This window comes from Polypterus senegalus, chromosome 10 (assembly GCF_016835505.1).
Source record: "Polypterus senegalus isolate Bchr_013 chromosome 10, ASM1683550v1, whole genome shotgun sequence".
NCBI classification, from domain to species: domain Eukaryota; kingdom Metazoa; phylum Chordata; class Cladistia; order Polypteriformes; family Polypteridae; genus Polypterus; species Polypterus senegalus.
In genome coordinates, this window is record NC_053163.1 from 134113871 (window position 1) to 134134496 (window position 20626).

At 39.4% G+C, this 20626-nt stretch overlaps 1 protein-coding gene across 1 annotated transcript in view; it reads right to left on the minus strand.

Moving 5' to 3' along the window:
• LOC120537652 (insulin receptor-like) overlaps positions 1 to 16633 on the minus strand; it is a 97786-nt gene extending 81153 nt beyond the window's left edge. The window contains exons 1-2 of the mRNA XM_039766745.1: positions 15741 to 16633; positions 665 to 1213 (exon numbers count right to left, since the gene is read on the minus strand). Of these exons, the coding sequence (XP_039622679.1) occupies positions 665 to 1213; positions 15741 to 15819 (628 nt within the window). The 5' untranslated portion in view covers positions 15820 to 16633. The remainder of the gene's footprint in view (positions 1 to 664; positions 1214 to 15740) is intronic.
• Positions 16634 to 20626: the final 3993 nt, after the last annotated feature.

Genomic DNA, 20626 nt, shown 5'->3' on the forward strand with positions numbered 1-20626 from the left:
TACCAAAACCTATGCTGTATCACACTCAGCAACAAATAATAAACGCAGTACAAATCTTTAAAAAAAAAAAAGCAACAATTTCAAATTTGTCTTTATCTTTTCTTTTCCCAATTAAAGATGTAAGCTTCTGCATTCTAAACAACCTCACTGTCCGTTTTAATTTAAAGGACAAAATAAAGGTATGAATTCCATAAAGTAGCTTTTCTTGCTGTTTGTCTATTTGCACAGGACGACTTCTCCGATGACTTGTTTTTAGTTTATTACTCCACTTTCTTTAACACAATGGTTAATATACCAATAACTTCTTGTTCACTGATAAAACAAGCCTCCACTTGCTGCTAAACTGTTTATTTACACTACAAGAAGTTTGGTGCAAAAGAGGAAAAAAAAAAAAAAAAGACAAGCTGGTTCAACTACCATATTACCTTGCGTAAAGAAGTGCTGCAACTAAATTACCGTAAAGCTTAGAAAAGCAAGGGCTGAAAATGTCAGTTTTGGTGACCAGCCTTTTTTTAACCGATCATCGCTAGTCTTTTTTTTTTAGTGAAAAATCGTCTGATTCCAATTTGTAGCTGATAGATCAGAACATCCCTACAGGTAGAATTGTGGTTTCAAAGCCTGCACCACAAAAACTAGCTATCAACTCATGACGAGGTGGACTTACCTCTCTGACAGTGGTCCTGTGTCCAGCAGCGTTCACCGAAGTGGTCATTGAAGGCAGTCTGTGGACAGCTGGTTGTCCCCTTGATGGTACCAGGGCATACATTCCCACATTCCCTATCATCCTTATTGGAGACAATATAATTGTCCTCCACAGAGTCAAGGATTCGGTACCAGTCAATTGTGGACAGGTAACACAGGTCTGGGTTTTTCTCAATCCGTACTGCCCCCCGTGTGATGTTTACAAGGCTGTACAAACCAATGTCCTTGAGCTGAAGCATCTCAAAGATCACCAAAGCATAGTTGAAGAAGAGGTGGGTGCCCCGGATGACGGTCAGATTGGGAAAGAGGTCACGGAGGCTCTCGAGGCCATAGATGCGGAACAACAGAAGGTAGTCAGTTATCATGGTCAGCTTGGGGAAACGTAGGCCACGGAAGTCTTCGGGCTTCGTCTTAAACATGAGCAGGATTTGCAGGTGGCCCTCAATAATTGTGCAGTTTTCTATCTTGCGCAAATGCATAATGTCATTTCGGATATCCATGCTCCGGCAAACTGCAGAGAAAAAGAAATAAGAGCAGAACACAGTTATGCAATACAGAACAGTAAATGCAAAGGCACATTTTGGTGGATTTGAAATAGCAGCTTATCTACACATTCATTTTCAGCAATGGATAGATCTCGGCTAACAAGAAAAAAAAAAAATATTCACACTTTTACACATGCCAGACTCCCACAAAATATAAGCATCATGACCTCTCCTGCTACAGTAGACGTCCTTCTCTGCTGAAGATGTAGATTTCCAGAAGTTAGGTCAGTCACACATATTGCACCTGCTTGCCTCATGACTCACCTAACCATAAAGACCAATAGGAATCCTATTTATAATTAGCATCTGATTACTGGTCAACAGCCAAAAGATTAAATTTTCTGCTCTCAGGCAAGCGCAATTACTCATGAGAATACAGCACTGCAATAAAAGACTTCAAAAATCCTAACCACAACTGCCTTTAATCTTTCTCCAGACTTTTTAATTTCTGCCCTTAAAACACAACTTTACCCTTGCGAGTTCTAACCTGGACAGAAAATGGCAAGAAACCAAGTCACTGTAGAGCAGAATCTCTCAGTGAGACAACCACTGCACCTGAGCTTAGGAAGGAATTCCTTAAATACCCCATAGGCCTTAGTTGTCCCAGCAAAGGGAGGTAAACAAGGGTGCACTGCTGGTCTTCTGCTGATCAGCTGCATGAAAGGATGCTGTGATACTAACTTCAGATAAACTCCTACAATTGGGAACTCCTTATGTAAAGTCACTACTGTATATTTGTTACTTAGTGTGCAGTATTAGCAGTGAACACCTGACTTCTCAAAATTATGTGATTGGCTGATCTGGCAATTGACCACAGATTAAAATGGCTCCAAAAATAAATAAATAAATATCAAGAGCCAAATAATCATCTTTAAGAGCAAAATACAATGCACATTTCTTGGCAAAACAAGCTGGTGGTCACTAAACAAAAAAAAAAATAAGGAACTAATTAGTTTATGGTGCATAAAACAAAAATAATGTAGTCCACATTCAATGCAAAAAAACATTTGCATGGTGTAAAACAAGATAAACACAAAAATAAAAAAGTTTGGAAGAAAACTTTATGTTTCAAAATTTCTGAAGTGTTTGTTAAACCAGCATAGGTTTTCATCTGTGGTCTTTCACAAAACATTCATCTCAGACATTCACACTTTAACTGATGACTCTAGATGGGCATGCCAAGGGACATCACCTTTGTGTATATTCATGAATGAAAGACAGGCCAGGAAGGAAATTGCAAACCAACTAAAGGTGGTTGCTGCCTTTAACATAAAACTGGAGAGTCTGACCCCATGCAACCCCCTAATAGAAAATGCATTTTCAGGAACACACATTTTGGCCAAAATCTTTTAGAGCATAGTCTATGTGGGGATTTGCATGGTTTTTTGTTTTTCCTCTGGGTATTCCACTTTTCTGTCCATAGTCAAAATGTATGCAATTTAGGTCAGGTGGTGACCCTATACCATCAGAATAGGTTCCAAACCCCCATGACCCTTAACTGGATAAAATGGGGTCTGGAAATGGCAAATTAATATTTTTTTCAGAATTCCAAGTGAAAACCTATTAACAACATTTCCACTTGCAACCTACAGTTAACTAAAACAGTAAGGAATAGTAAATCAATCAGCATCTGTATGGTTTTTACGATTTTCCTCTGACATCCCAAGGAAGGTTCAGATTAGTCTAACTGATAAAGCTAAATAAAACTTTTTTGAGAAGAAAACTTATATGTTCATCTGTTTGCTCTGCAATAAATGATTTACAAAAACAGATGGATGGACAAATAAAATACACGGCAAATGTCAAACTTTGATGCCCCCACCCCCTAAAAAAATGAAGGCCTCTTGTTGCATTTTTTCCTTTGTCCTGTGGCTGTTCATTTATTGCTGTCAAGAGGCCATGCCACTGAACTCCAACAACTTGCTGATACAATTTTCTGTAGATATTTGACTTGAGTTTAATTTCAGTACTCATTTCATTATTTTTTTGTGTATCAATAATTCTTAGGTTAACCATACAGTACAATTACTTGGATTCCCAATGCATTCATCCATACGTGGGCAACCCAGCTATTTTCCAGATCTATACCTTTAACACATTCATTTTTTTTACCACATGTAAGAGGAAGGGGATCCAAAAACATTACCAAACAAATGACTGAAAAGATTCTCAATTTTTGGTCTGAAAACATTCACTGGTTAGAAGCAAAGATTGCATTTGAGACATAATAATTACTATGGGTGAAAAACTGAAAAATAGTCTGGCAAAATGTAAATCATAAAGGATCCATATATGTATGGTACTACAGTCCTACTGCTTTTCAGCCATAGCATGCTCATTTCCCATTTGACATTCATCTGTATTCCCCAACCTGAACAAACCACTCACTGCTTCTGGTTTAATGAAACACCAGTACACCAAACTATTTCAAGGCGAATAGAATCTGCTCCTTTTCCAAACATTCTTCAAAAGGCTAACCTTTTAAAACAAAGTTCAACAATTTAATCAGCAGTACACTTTTATTCAATACTGTTAGGCCTTTCCTATGATCAGTTCATTTGCCATAAATGAGGACATCCAGGCAGTTTTCGAATTCTAATTTCAGTGTCATAAAAACATATCTACTCATTCAAAGCCAAAATACAAGGATCAGGAGCATTTTACGGTGTAGGGCCCCACATCATACTATATATTAGCCCTAATGATTAAATACACATATAATCAGGCTTCTAGATGTACAGATCTAATTAGATACCCTGAATACATTAACCACCATCAAAACTCCATTCATGACGTCAAAAAACAGTAAGACACGTCACATACCCACCTTAACAATGCAAGTCAGCTGCAGCATACAGGATAGTCTTTCCTACATGCTACATGTTCAAAGCCTATATAGTCTGCTAGAGGGTTGAGGCTTTATATGTAAACCAGGTGATTTTACTGCAGACCTTGTTCATCTTTAACCCAAAATCAACGCTAGGCAAGTCAACTACTGAAAGCAAGGCCAAAACAAGCACGGGGTACTAAACGAGTATATCCTGCAAATGGTGAGAAATTAAACTTTGCTTTAATTTAACTCTACTCCATCCTAAACAGTGTGGAATATGAACAACAAATCTGGCAGCTTTAATGTCATGTTATCCATCTATTTAGTACTCAAAGAGGAAAGAAAGAAATGCCCTAATCTCCTTTACATAAATGCATAATGATTAAAAAAGAACTGAATACGTGCATAAATGTACTACTCATAACTACCACATGAACATGTTGTCTAAACAAATTCAGAAAGAAACTCTTTACAGGTTTTGCCCCAGTCCTATAAATGCTCAATATTCTGCCACTGGTGTCACATGGCAAATGTCAACCAATTAGTCCAGGGGTTCTTAACCTGAGGTCAGGGGATGGATTTCAGGGGGTCTTGTGAGGGTCAGATAAAAATTAACATTTATATTTACTATATAGCCTGGTACTGTTGATTTAGAGTAGATGTAGTAGTAACTGTAGTAGTAATGGTAGTAGAAAATGTAGTAGTAGATCTGTTTTAAATTTGCATGAGAGAATTGTACTTCATTATTATAATGAGTGGCCATTACTTTTTGCATAACAGCAGTGTTTAAGACTGTTTACTTTAAAGTTTAATAATACTTTGTGTATGTCATCTGCAAAAAAATTAAACATAACTCTACAATTTGGTGCATATAATACTTAGTGAAGGAGTAATATAATAAATTTTTGAAAATTTGCAGTTCTTTTTGAATCACCTTGAATTATACAGCATTTTTCATTTTTCAGATCAGCACAACACTTATACAGGTCTTCAGCTAATCAAATGGAAGTTAGAATTTAAAAGAAGGGGATCCCAGTTTTTTTTTTAGCAGCACCAAAAAGTGGAACCACAAGGTTCAAACCAGGGGTCCTCAGTCACATTCCTGGAGGGCCGCAGTGGCTGCAGGTTTTTGTTCTAACCCAGCTGCTTAATTACAAAGCAATTCTCGCCAATAATTTAATTTCATGGCTTGTTAGTGCTTTAACTCTGCTATGTCAGCTAATTGTCATATCGTAGATTTTCTTCCCCTTTCTAAGGATATCATCCAAATGATTTGAAGGCTAAAATGGATGAGTAATTTTCAGTTCTTCACTTTCCTTCCAAGTATTTAATTAAACCCAATAGTGCATGATACACATACACACAGGTGTAAATTGTAACAAGCTAAATGGAGAAATGCTGGTCTCTTTTGTCATGTGCATGTTATTGCTAATTAGGAGCAATTAAAAACCATGAATACAGCTGTTTAAAACTAAAATAAGCAATAAGGGTTCAAAATCTTAACTATCAAGACAATTAAAGTGAAGAAGAAGTGTTACTTGAGCAGTAAGTGCTTCTTATTAAGCAACTGGGTTGGAGCAAAAACCTGCAGCCACTGTGGGCCTCCAGGAGTGTGACTGAGGACCCCTAATTCAAACCATGAAAAAACAGTTCACTACTGAACAAGGTGGGCATATGCTACATTTACCATATATTGTGTTTACTGCCCTCAAAAGAAGTTTTTGTTATCTGCTCAAGTTTTAAAACAGTTCTAAAGGACTGCCCAACTATCAGCCTGTTTGAAAAGGCTTAAAATTCAGGTGTGAGCAATGTTGGTCTTGCAGGGCCGCAGAGGCTACAGGTTTTTGTATCAACACAGTTGCTTAATTAGAAAACCATCCTTGCCAATAACAGGTCTTATTTAATTTCATGACTGTTAGTGTTTTAATTCTGCAATATCCAGTCACTATTATATCATACACTTTTTTCCTTTCTAAGGTTATAACCCAAATGATTTGAAGCCTAAAATAGATGAGTAATTTTCATTCCTTAACTTTTTTCTCTTCAATTTCCTTCTAAGGATTTTATTAAACCAAATAGTCCATGATGAATACCCACAGGTGTAAATGTAAACAAGCTAGATGGAGAGCTGCTGGTTTCTTTGTTATCTCCATCTTATTGCTAATAAGGAGCAATTACAAACAGTGAATACAGCTGTTTAAGACTAAAACAAGCAATTACAGGTTTAAAATCTTAATAAGCAAGACAACTAAAATAAAGCAGAAAAATTCCACTTGAATAATAAGTGCTTTATCAGCAATAATTGACTTCTTAGGACATGGATATACTTAATGGTACGACACATATTAAAAAAAAAAAGAGAGAAAGCACAAGACGATAACAGTGACACAGAAGATGGTATGTGAGACCTTTAAGTGTATCGTGTCATTACAAAGGCGAATATGTGATGCTTGTATTGCCTATGTGAGAAATGGATGAAGAAAAGCACCATGAAGACATTTACATATCAGCATTTAAGCATGGCGATTTGCTTCCCTGTATTGAACCATTCATCAAAGTACGCAGATTGATCCTGTTGACACTGCAAGCCTGCCATCACGTTGATAGTAAAGCAATGATGTTAGGTACCAAAACATTAACACACATGCCCCCCATATTTTGCTGGTACTACAACTCACGCACATGTTGCGTTAATTTCTGACGTTGTGCTCAAAGAACATGTCAAAAGAACACCGAGAACGTGTGGCACCCATGATGTGTGCGCATAAGCATTCTGAGTGTGAAGTATCAACAGGCCCTTATTAAGAAATGGGGTTGTAACAAAAACCTGCAGCCACCGTGGCCCTCCAGGATCGATGCTACCCATCTCTAGTTTAAATTAAAACTGTTAGCATTCGATTAACTTGTACGCATGAATATATCTTAAACAAAACACAGATAAGACAGATGTCCTGTATTTTATTTTATGCAAGGTTAAATATTTTGGTAGATGATAATCAGCAAAGCTAAGAACCATAAAAGCAATCTATCCATGGCACTTTTGCTTTGTAGCACTCCATGTCAGATATCTCTGAAGCAGCAACACTTTCAAAGTTAGTAGATTATACAAGTGTTTCTTTTTTGTTTTTGTTTTGCAGCCTCAATGCAAGATTATTATTCCACACTCAGTATTACTCAAATGTTAACCTTGCTTAATAAAAGCAGACGCCAGCAGACGCCCAGACAGTCTCAATATTAGTTCTTCCTGCTTTGTACATCCTCACCCTTAGCAGTTAGGAAAGTAATATTTGTCATACTTTTAACTAGAGCATTTAATTATCCATTCTAAAAGTCACTTTAGTAATATATTATGCTTACTGAGAAGAAGTGAAAAACAAATTAAAAATGTAAACTACCTGCATCAAAAATTCTTTAAACATAATACCTCACTTCTAAAAATGCTGATGGTTTAAAACTAATGCTTGTCCAGAAGGCTTCAAAGATTCAGAGTTCACTAACCTATCCCCAATTCCTAATAGTTCTTTGAACTCTCATTTAACTTCATTTTGCCACTAGCAACAAAATCAAAAATATCACTAAAATAAACAAGTTACAGATGTAAAATCCAAAATATGCAAAATGTGAAACCTCAAAATATCTAATAAAAAAAAGGTCAGGTGATCAGATTACATAAAAGAGAAACCAAAAGGTTTTCTATATCCTACAAGTAATGTTTAAATACTAACAGGACCCAATTACCAGAAATCTCCTCCCTCGGTCTTTGTAAATGCCATCGGGACAGACGTGCTAAAGAATGTGAGAAAATATCTTTTTCTTCAAACAGGTGTATGCCGAAAGTGTGAAAGAGAGAACAACCTTGACAACTGTCATTTGGACAAGTACAGCTTAGCCCAATTTGGCAGAAGCAAAGAGAGGATGATAGGATTCACTGAGCAAGGTGTAAATCTCTTCTACAACAGGGCTTCTGTATGGTAAAGGACAGTTAAAGTGGATTTATATACAAATACTATGTAGGTGTAAGCTTTAAATGAAGAAGAACTTTGTGGTGATCTGTACCAGTTAGGCATTTCTCTTTATCCAGATGAAAAAGGAAACGTACTGCTTCTTGACCTGTGCCAGTCTGGTACAGAAATACAACAGCCTACCTTCTAGATCCGTGAGCAAAATCCCACACAAACACCCCTCCTAAGATGTCTCTTAGCCCCTCAGACCCCCACATACCCTGCCCCAAAAAGGGATACTGCTTCCTCTCAGATCAAAGTCTGCTGGACAGCATTGTCATGTTTACCTCATGCTCATTTATTAACCCGCTTCTTCTCAGCTTTTTAACCTTCTACTGTCTGCTTTCACTGTACCACCACCCCCTCTCCCCCTCCCAACCTGATCCTCTTATCTCGAAGTCTTGACTGCCAAGTGAAGCAAGGATGACTGTACGAGTGTTCATCTTAGGACAGACAGTTAAAACTGCATGCATTACTCCACTAACAATGGAAAATGAAACTTGCAATGTTAAATACATAAAGCAAAAGAGATGATGGTTCAATCCCAGTATTCATTAGGAGTTTACATTTCCTTTAAATAAAAGGGTCAGGTAGTAAATAAAATGTACCAGTTGTCAGTTTATTTTTATGAAAGTAATCGGCAACTGATTTTTAGTCTCATGCTACGTTGTCTCCTCCTGGAAAAAAACAAGCAACAGTACTTCCATTCTTCAAGCAGCAACACTAAGGAAACCTGAAAAACATGTCAGATAGCCAAAGGCTGGGCAGCACACCCACCATGTCATCACTACGTTGTGTATAGTACTCAGCAGATGAGTAAACCTGGAAGTTGCATCATACAGCACATAGGCATTCACACGCACTCACAGCAGGGAGACCGAAACCTACACATCAACCAAATGTAAAATTCATTGGACACAAATCCACTCTGTGATATATGAGGAGACGCCTGTTCAGTCCAGCTTGGGATTCCTACATCGTGATCCACCACACTCCTGCAACACCACTCTATGTCCTCACAGATGTCACACGGGTGGTTCTTGAACAGACAGCAGAGGTAGCGGGACAGAGCTGGAGACACCCAGGGAGCTGTACAAATGTGGTATTTATAACCAACAATGGACTGACTGTTCAGCCGGCAGCAGCACGATTCCACTCCCACTCTGGAAAGGCGCCAAGCGCATCAAGAAACACTGAACTGGCAGCCACTGCCACCACATCTCAACACCAGTCGACTTAGTCCCAAGCACTGCTGAAGAAACAATGGGATGAGATGAGAAAAAAAGAAAAGAAATAATCTCTACTCTCACTCTTTAAATTGCAAAATCTTTTAGCTTGCCTTCACCACAATGTTTTATGGAATAGGCCAAAATAAATCAACTCAGTACCATCCATAGCAAGAAACTGCATTCTGCCTTGATAAAAATGGACTATAATGGCAACCACAGCAACAAATACATGATTTACTGTATATATTTATTAAAAACATAAAACACACAAAACATATGGACAAATATAACTGAACAAAACATAATAGCACAGCCAAAAAAGGAGATGACAGACGAAGGGAGAAGGAGTGCCAAGAAAATTAAATGGGACAAGAGATAACTAGTACTTTGCAGTATGTCAGCCTCCATACCTCGTGACTCTCCCCCAAGCCCAATGAATGAGGTTTTGTGGGTTGCAAGTAACCTGCCAATATTCCACATAACCTGCCAATGTTCCAAATACAGCAAAACCATGTTATACCCATCAAAAGACCATGATCTGGTATTCACAATGGCAAGCTGCTGCATAAAATACTTTTTCTGTGGCACCAGATGTTGCACCGAGAGTGTAGTATACTTTAATGAAGAGTAAGAGTGATAAGTCTATTTACTTCATTCTTGGTAACACAGTTTGAAAATGACTGTATGTGGGAGGCCATTTTACGGAGTGTAAATCTTATGTTCACACCCAAACCTAAGTGACAAGGGGCTGAATCAATGAAATGACGGCACAAGAGAAGGAGGAAAGAAAAAAAATGGGAAAACAAGCAATTGATGCAGTCAAAGGTCAAACAGCTCCTCCCACACCCGAGGCCTACAATTCTGAGAGGCCCGCCACAGCCCTGTCCTTCGGTTCAGAGGGGCATAGGAAAGGGGGGCCATTGAGCACAGTTGCACAACTTGCTGTTTGTATGCGATGGCGCACACACAGGCAGACTGTTTTTCCACAGGCCCTATCTCAATTCAAGGTAACACCACATGACGCCAGTTGAGGCCTCATGGGGGCTTTTTGTGAGAGTACTCTTATCAAATGAGTCAAGTGGATCCAGCAAGAAAAAAAGAAGACAATCTAAACAGCCTGGTGAAAATCTGCAAGGGTGACACACCAGGCCCTTTCTTTCTTCTGGCAAAAAAAAAAAAACCTAGAAATAAAATGACTGAAAAAAGAAGGTACTGTAAATAAATGTCTGCTTCAACTGCTCTATGGAATTACACCTTGTCCTATTTGTGTGCATGGCTTACAGAAGGTTGCTAAAGCACCTGTGTATCAGAAGGCGAAACTGCACAAAAGGTCTGTGAGAAGGACAATGTGAGCAAGGCCAGAGTACGCAGAAAGAAGACATGGGTATAAAGAACTTCAAAGGGGAAAACAATAAGTAACTCATCGGTGAAGAAACAGAAACAAGTAAACAGTGCTTCAATGAGAGACAGGCAAAAGGAAGGAGAGGAGAATTTAATTCTTCTAAGCCCATACAACATCTTGGAATAGTGTAGACTATGGGAGGGCACTACATAAGGTTTATATGTATTTGTAAGTTTGAGAGGGACAGCAAAACTAGACAAAAAGGACAGACAGGAAAAGGGGAGTGGCCGAAAAGTGACAATGGGACAACAGCAGGTTAGACAAGTGCATTCATGGGGCAAACGTTGATTAAAAGAAGTGATGGGGTGAATAATGAGCTAAATAAAGAATGATACGGTAAGTAAGTAGGTAGGTAGGTAGGTAGATATGAAAGGCACTATATAATAGATAGATAGATATGAAAGGCACTATATAATAGGCAGATAGATATGAAAGGAACTAAATAATAGATAAATAGATATGAAAGGCACTATAAGACAGACAGACAGACAGATAGAACAGTGTATTAGTACCCAAGGGGAAATTTAGCAAAGGAAAAATAAAATTTGACATGAAAAATGAAAAGACATAATGTAGTCAAAAAATATCTAAAATTGCAAAGTACCAGTGAGAAAATGGTGGGGGAGCTAAACAGAGAATGATGGGTTAAAGAAGAGTTTATGTAGACTACAGGGGGGAGTTACAAGAGTAGACATTAACTTGAGGTGCAATGATATGGTAATTAAAGTCAAAAAGGAGTAACAGAGCTACAAAGAGAATTAATTACCTTAAGCACAATGTTACTATGGAAATTATTAAGTAAAAGAAGTTCCTTTTCTTCTATTTATTTGTCCAGAGGAAATTTGAACAAGCCAAGATAGGGGCAAACTCTGAGAAGAGAGAACTATATTTTCTCCTATTTGTGTAACTTGTATGTGTTTCGGGGGACTGTCTGTTATATTTCCATACTTCTTGGACTTTTGTAAAGGCTAAATTTCCCCTTGGGACAAGCAAGTATTATCTATCTAACTGGAATTAAATGCTATAAGGAGAAAGGAAGATTACAGAAGAAGCAAGTAGATAGGTACATGAGATGAGAACTGGGGCTAAAACTCAAAGTTTTAAATAAATTGCAGTTTGGACAAGGAAGCAAGATAGAGTAGCTTGTGTATCTAAGGCTCAGCAATATTTTGAACATTCAAACACCAATAGCTGACACTAATCCACCTCAGTATGCACCTCCAACAAGCACCACTGACTCGCAATGTGACACTATTTTATAATTACTAATCATTCCCTGTCTCTAACTGTCCCTCTCTGACCCTTCATCACCTAATAGCTAATGTGTGGTGAGCATGTTGGTGCAAAGATGCTGCCACCATATCATCCACGTGGATGCTGCACATTGTGGTTTTGAAAGTGGCTTCCCACTGTCTATGTAAAGCACTTTAAGTAGTCAGAAAAGAGCTATATAAATGTATTTAATAAAAACAGTACAACCACCAGGCAGTGTTATCTGTGATCTAGTTTGCAAGGTACTGGTTCATCACCCAGGTTTGGATCACATCACTGATTTCTGCATTTAAGTCACATATGGATTAAGGAAACACTTCTGTAAAGTACTGTGCACTGGTGTTGGGTAGTATTAACTTAGAAAAAACAACTAGTAAAGATACAAGACGCAAAGGATAACATAAAAAAAAAAAATCACAATAATAAAGAACAGCTGAAAAGAAGCAACAAGTAAGAACAATACCTGTCAAAAAGCAGAAAGAAAAAAGTGCAATATAAAAGTAGAAAAAAAAAAAGAAAACGGTAGAAGTGAGATTGTTTGAAGGACGTGTCAATTTGAAGAAAAATGGGTAAAGGGATGGAGAATCAGGGATTAATACAGTGTATCAAAAATCTAAGAAAGAGTTATGATTGCAGCATTACAGGTACAAACAAGAGAGTTTGGAGTTGAAGACAGGCTAAAAAGAAACAAATGCAAATCAAAAAAACTGAAAAATACAGCAATGAAGATTACACGATAATATCAAGGCGGGAGTAGCAAGTACATGAGAACATGATATGTCTGGGGCAAAGGACGACTGAAATAAGAAGTGACAAGCATACAATAATGGCAAAAGGAGCAATGGGCACAAAAAGATAAAGGGAGGAATAAAAACCAAAGGGAGAGATTTCAATGAATTCAAAGAAATAAGAATGAAAACATACTATGGACAAGTACGGCCGAGAAGCCACAAGACATACTACCTCAGGCGAAGACCTGCAAAGTGAAGAGAGATGAAGAGTACAACAAGAGGAGCGACAAATAATAATGTAAGATAACTGGGGTGCTAGGGTAAAATAAAGGTGGTATGAAATACATAGAAATGCAAAATGGTACAAACATACGTAGAGCCTTAAACTTGCTTGATCTAATTTAGTGTCACTAGGGGGCTATCCCAGCAGTACTTGATGGTGGGCTCCATGCCATCACAGGACCAAGTCATACATATACACAGGAATCACTAACTACTGAATACAAATCTAAGTCAACCAATACCAAGATTAGATGGGAGCTGGGGGAGAAGAAGAGTACAAAGAAATCCCTAGAGATGCACAAAATGTGCCTTCATATACAAAGCGCTTCTCCCACTTTCCTCACTTCACCTCTATGTAGGGATGATGTGTCTGATTAAGCTTCTGAATACAGTCCAGTCCTGCATCTCCTCCCCAGTCAAACCTTTTCCTTCAAATCTTCTTTTACTTTATCAATCTATCTCTGCCTCCCTTGCTTTCTTTTCCCCTGTACTTCCATTTCCATCAGACAGTTGCCCACATATTCATCGTCTCTTCTCATTACATGTTCTTACTGTGTCATCCTGCTTTCCTGTACAGCTCACCTACTTTTGTTGTTCTTCTGATTGTTCATTTCTTATTCTGTCCCTTTTTGCATCTCCAAACATCCAACTCAACAAACTCACTTCTAAGACACCCAACTTCTTCTCTCCTACTGCCCATATCTTAGCTCCATACACAATTACTGATCTTACCACAGTCTTAAAAACCTTACTTTCAACATTCGTCTTAATTCTTCAATCACACTACACTCCTGATATCTTCTTCCAGTTGTTTCAACCACACTGCACTCGGTGAATTATCTTTGCATCTTCAGCTGCTGCTGATCCTAGATGTTTAAACTTTATCAGATTCATAAAAATGACTTATGAACACTTTGAAATAATTGTAATTTTTTTTTTTGGTCCAGCACCTTCTGACTCGCCTGTACGGAAAAACCTCTACATATGATGAGTCATTTTGACATCCAGTTATGCAGGATGTCATACTTTTTAGAGTTTCCTTTATTTTGGCACTCTCAACCAACCCAAAAATAAAAATATATTTTTTGGTAATATGTGGACCATATTTTGCATATAAATTGTACCCTTGTGATAAGGAGAAAACTAAAACCAAAATAAAAATGATGAAAGTTGGCATACCATATTAATTGACCCTGGGTTAACCCCCATATTGGATACAAGGGGTCAACATTTCTCCTTTTCACAAAACTTAAAAAAAAAAAAAAAGTGGGATCAGTAAAATTGACATGCAGCCTGTCATTTTATGTTATTTCAAGACTGCTGATCATGCATATAACATTTGTGATATTCAATTCTTTATTGGTAATAGCCCTGTAAGAGCCTCTCACAGAAAGTAAAAAATGACAAATTTCAAACATAAGTATGTGATGTATCATTTTAGAGCACTTTACGGTCAGCGATTACAAATATGATTTTATTTGCTATCCTTTACAAGGGATCTAGTTCTCTACGGCAGTCTTTCTCAACACTAGGTAGTGACCCACTTTGGGTGAAGGACTGCCTTCGGTGGGTTGCAAAAGCACAGAAAGGAAAAATAAAAAGTTGTTTCAGCTACTGACTTGATCACGGGTATATGCCCAAGATTTCCCCAACATTGTTCCAGTGCAGGTATTGACAGCACTGTGCAAGATCTTTCACCGTAACATAAGCATGTGGAGTATGTCAGTGAAAACTAAAGATCTAGCCCTCTATGGACCTCTACTACAGGAAACGTGACACATTTCTAGCACAATCAGGAATATTTAGACTTTCTAACAATTTAAATTGAAGCACACATTTTGCTATTTAAAATAACTGACGCAATTCTTGTTCATTATGTACTTAATGTAAATCATTACATTTCTCAATAATTGGGGCGGGTTATGCTTTTTCACATTTTCTACTCTTTGAACCCTCATCTCCAATAAACCTATCTTCAATCCATTATCTTCCTCATTCCTCCATTTTTCTAGCATCCTCTCCAGCTTCTCATTGCTGGCACTGTACAAGACAATGTCATCAGCCAAACGCATGGTTTGATTATCATTATACATAACCCTAAACTCTATTAATCCAACTCAGGGTCACAAGAGTGCTATCCCAGCAGCGCTAGCCACAGGGCTGCAATCCATCGCAGGACTTACACATACTGTACATGTAACACGGGGACAATCTGGAATCGACAACTGACCTAATACAGACCTGAGCCCACAACGGCAGGCGCGCCATTCTATTTCCAAAAGCTGAATTGGTGAGGCAGCACGGTGACACCATGCCGCCCGACACAAGACGCGCGGAAGAGACATCTAACAGCACAAAACGCTTTCTGCGCCTGCCTATATTTTATACAGCAACGTTGACAGGGTCTCCAGTCACGCGGCGCACAAGCAACAAGTAGACGTCTGCATGCCCTCCCCTGTATCATCTCTCTCTTAGCTTGTACCGTGGGCACTGTACACGAACTGTAGCACTCGCTTTAGGTTATTTTACAGAAACGGTCCACAGCAGGCAAGAGGTCTTAACTACATTCGGAACCCTGGGTCCCTGGGCATATGCTGTCCAGTGTGTACGAGCAGAGGCACCTGTAAGGGGAGTACTCGCAGCGCAATACGCACGCGCACCAACACGTAGGCGCGCGCACGTACACCCGCCAGACCCTTCGAGATAATAAATGAGACCCAAAAAGTGGCAATCGATTGCTACTCACCTTCGCCCTCCGCCTGGCCGCAGTCTTTGAGTACGAAGAGCAACGCGGTCAGAAGACCCGCCGCAATCCAGGGCCGCATCCTGCGCCGCGGTGTGGCACTCTTGCTTTTTCCTCCCTAACTCTTGCAGTTGCCGACAATCGATCTTCTTTCGGACGCGCACTAGATTATGTGATCCTGGTACTTGTGGACACTGAAACTGGACAGCTGTTTCATGTTTAAATTGCCTTTCTTCTTTTTTTTTGTTTTGGTGGCAGGTCCAGCTCAATGTTTCGTCAAGTGGGGATTCAAACTACAAGCATCGCGTGCCTCCCCCCCTTGGGGGGTGAAGCAGACAGCCAGAAAGAGAGAGCGCGCTACAGCGGACGAGACGGGACGCGGGCACCCGGGTACGCGGCTTGCATCAGATTCCCAAAATATCCGCTCCTTGCGCGGCCGCCGCTCCTATTTATTTGCGGAATGTTGTACTTCCTTTTTCGCATGAAAATAACCGCGTGAAAGCATCCACAGAAATAACAAAAAAAATAATAATAATAATAAACACACCCCCTCAGGAAAGCGAGTCCCACGGGCTTTCCCAAAGCTGACCTCCCGGGCGGAATCCAAGAGGGAGGCAACGCGCGGCCACGCTGGAGGCCGAGCGAGGCTTGGCGAGTCCCGGCCACTTAAAAAAATCACAGCTCGCTGTTGTGTTAGCAAGGAGGCCGGTTCCGGACTTCGGGAATCACCCGTACGATAAGGCCGGGAACAAAACAATACGCCACAAACGCGAAAAAAAAACCGCAGTGTTGTGCTTAAAGCCCAGGTGCGCCTCCGTCTCCCCCTCGTCTCGCTCTCTGAGCCCGTAAACAAGAGCTGCCAGTCAGCTGGGGCCCGGGACGGGGGCGCGCAAGAGCTGGACTGGATCGCTGCTGCTGTGGAGCGGACTGCCTCAAGGTTGGAGCTCCAAACGATATAAGGAAAGGGAAAAAAAAAAGTTTAAGTACGACAGAGCGTAGAAGGGCAAGGGTCATCTGCAGTAATGCAACGTCAGCCTCAAACATAAACAACAGAAAGGGACATCCCTCTGAAGAAAACGGGCATTTACAGGAACGGAAGACGACATGCCTTAAAAAACAATAGAAGAATAAAACCTTCACAAAATAACGACGCAAAATGTATAAAACCAGACAAAGGAGCATTCTGAGGAAAAAGAAAGGGGTATTGTCAGACATGCAGGTTACAAATCAGTGAGACAGGTGCATCCGCTGAAAATGCGATTTTAAGGTTCAGTCCTCCAAAATAAAAAGTCTGAAGAGGTGTAAATGATTTACTTCACGAGGTAGAAGTAAAAAATAAACTAAAATAAAAACGTGTGATTTAAGTTAAATGTTCTTGATTGGAATAGAAATATGTCACTTCTCACTCTCTGATAGAGGTCCAATGGTTATCAACCTTTTTGGGGCCAGTTTTACCTTCTAAAGTTCATTGACAGCCCACAGACAGCAATTGAAGCCGGGGGGCTGGGGCTTGAAAGGTGCACCCCCTTTGTAAAACGAGCATGATTATAAAACAGGAAAACATATGGAGTAGTACTGTCAATACCTGCTGTGGAAGAAGGCCAGGAGATCTTGGGCATACACCCATGACCAAGTCAGTAGCTGAAATAACTTCATTTTTTTTAACCTCTCTGTGCTTTTTGCAACCCAGCGAAGGCAGCCAGTGTCCAAAAAGTGGGTCACAACCCAGTGGTTGAGAAAGACTGCAATAGAGAGCTAGGGCCCTAGTAAAATCATATTTGTAATCACTGACATTGAAATGGTCTAAAATGATACACCACTTGCTTGTGATTAAAATTTGTCATTTTTAGCCTCTGTGAGAGGCTCTTAGAGGGCTAGGACCATTTCTTAAAGAATCAGATAGCAAACATATTATCATATTTGTGATTAGTAACCTCAAAATAGTATAAAGTGACACTCAACATGCCGAAATTTTGTGAAAAGGAGTAACTTTGACCCCATGTTTCCCATTAGGGAGTAAGTTAATGGGGCATGTTCAGCTTCAAGTCCTTATGATCATTTTTGCCAAAGACGCCTATTGATTTACTTTTTATCTTAAGAGTAAAATATGTTGCACACCATATGGTACAAAAATTACCTAAAAATGAGTGAAAATAGGAGGAACCCCAAAAAGCTCAAAGTCAAATCATATATTGTATGTGGGGTTTGTAAGTCAGGAGGCAGTGGACAAAAAAAAGTGTCATGAGTAATTCCTGTGAACACAAAAAATACAGAGGGGGACCCTTTCAAAACTGTACTGAGATAAGCATGTCCGAATGAATGAACAATGAACATATAGATAGATTTTGCGATGACGCCCTGCCCTGGGTTTGTTTCCTGCCTTGCACCCTGTGTTGGCTGGGATTGGCTCCAGCAGAACCCTGTGACCCTGTAGTTAGGATATAGCGGGTTAGATAGTGGATGGATAGATAGATTTATTTGTCCACTAGGGGAAGTTAAAAGATGCTCAAGAGGCAAAAAAAAAAAATATATAAATATTATAATAAACAAACAACCATCCCCAAAACACACATATAAACTTCTGGCTGCTGCTGTCAGTAAGAGATCTGTCTGGGGTATTAAGAGGGTCAGAACTGTCCGGTTGTACCACAGGTTTGTATTTAAAGGCATTAACAGCTGAATTAGATTCAATTTGATTCAGCTTTATTGTCATTAAAAACAGTACAAGTACCATGACAATGAGTTGCAGTTTTACATACAACCAGAAATGCAAAAAGAAGTTAATATCAAGTAATCAGATAAATATAAATATTTAGTTGCATATTAACCCGTTACAGTATCCTCAAGATCAGACTGTATTGAAGAGAGTATGCAGCACATCTCCTGGTCCAGGCTTTGGTCTTGTCATGCATGGACTACTGCAACTCACTGGTGGCAGGAGTGCCAATGTCACCAAGCCATTGTAGATAATTCAGAATGAAGCAGCACTTGTGGTGTTCAGCCAGCTGAGGTAGGAACGTGTCACTTCTCTTTTCAGATCGCTACATTGGCAACTTCAGCAGCACATGTTAAATTCCAATCCTTGACGCGTACCTACAGAGTAGTCCATGGGTCGGCAGCAATCTATATGGGAACACTTGTGAGGTCCTATGCTCCTTCTTGACCACTCAGGTCTGCTGATGAATGATGCGCAGCGTCAACTCGCGTGTAGCTCCTGATTGGTGGTAGCTGCTTATCTCCATTCGAAATTTGGACTCCATCAATGCGTTTAAGAAGGTTTTCGTAATCTGAAAATTGTCATTTGCTTGTATTTTGTTCTGGAGCTCTTCATTTGTGATGAATAATTTTATAACCTTGTCCTGTAACGCTTGTCCCCAAACAGTACCCTGCACTGATGTTTAATTGATTATGTTGATTCTTTTGTAAGTTGCTTTGGATAAAAGTGTCTGCTAAGCAAGTAAATGTAAATGAATATAGTAGTGAGAGATTGTACTGACAAGAGTATATACAGAATGATTAGTGAGAGTTAAAATACAGAATGGACAGTGTATAGAGTAAGTTTAGAATAGAACAATGTAGTAAAATATGAAAGCAGTTTGAATAACAGAAACTGTAACATACAGACAGTTGTATAGGTACAAGTACTTCTAAGGTATTAGTGCTTCAGGCCTGTGCTGTAAACATGACAGACCTGCAGCGGATACAGAGTCCTGGGGTGTACATGTCTGATGAGAAGTGAAGGGGTCCAGCTTTCTGTGTCCATAAAAGGAAACAATTAATATATAAGCTTTTCAGGCTGTATCAGCATGCTTCTGCAAAGTACAACAGCATGAAAGGTTTTTTTACCATGCTGAGAAGAAAAGAAGATAAAAGATAACATCTTGGTTTTATAGCCTTCATCAACTGAAAAGGAAAAGGCAGGTAACATAAATAGGAAGGGAAGGAGGGAATAAAGCCAGGGCAGATGAAAGGAGAAAAGGTGAGGGTAGGGGTGAAACAACTGTTCTTAGAGAAGATGAAGGGAGACCTGGAGAAATATGTGATCCCAAACCGAGAAAGAGCTGAGCTAATTCTGTTTGTCTTTGAAATGTGTCTTTGAAGCCCTGTGAAAGAACACAGACAGAAAGACCCGTGTGGTCATGACCAAGGATTGTGAAGTGTTATACAAAATTTTGTCAGGTCTTTGATTGTTGGACGTGCCTCCTATAGTGGTCAGCTAACCATCTCCTTACTTTATCTCTGTGGAAGGCTGGACATTTCCTACAAGAAACGAAGTAAATACGATTTTTGGACTGGAAGAGGCTTGTTGTTTAATACTGAATTTACGAGAGGGACCAGATGCAAGGGCATTGTTGCTGACGTATCTGCAAGTGACACAGTGGCTCCTGTTAAAGCACAAGTGCCTAGTATGGGGACACTTAATCCAACCTAACAGATTTCAGGGTCGCATGAAGCTGGCACCTATTCAGGGAAAAATGGGTACAAGGCAGGATAGTGGCTTTGTGAAGCAGTAGCAGCGCTACCCAGTGTGCCTCCCTGTAAATATTTCATTAAACTAAACTATATGCCAAACCAATTGTAGTGTCTTTATTTAAAACATAGCGCCATGCGTGTAAGGATGTATTTTGCGTAAATTTGCCCAATGGATTGGCGTCACATCCAGAGCTGTTTCCTGTCGTACATCCGTTGCTGTAATCTCTACCCCCCGGGACCTTTTATTGTGAGAAACAAGTTAAGATGTTAAATGAAATGTTAGATGGTATTAATGTTACGGTAATATGTTGTGGTATTTGTAATTTGGGGTTATTTATAGCAAGACTGGCGTGTGTTTGTATATTGTCCAGGGATTTGTGTCTCAGTTGCAGAACAAAATATTTAAATAAAACACG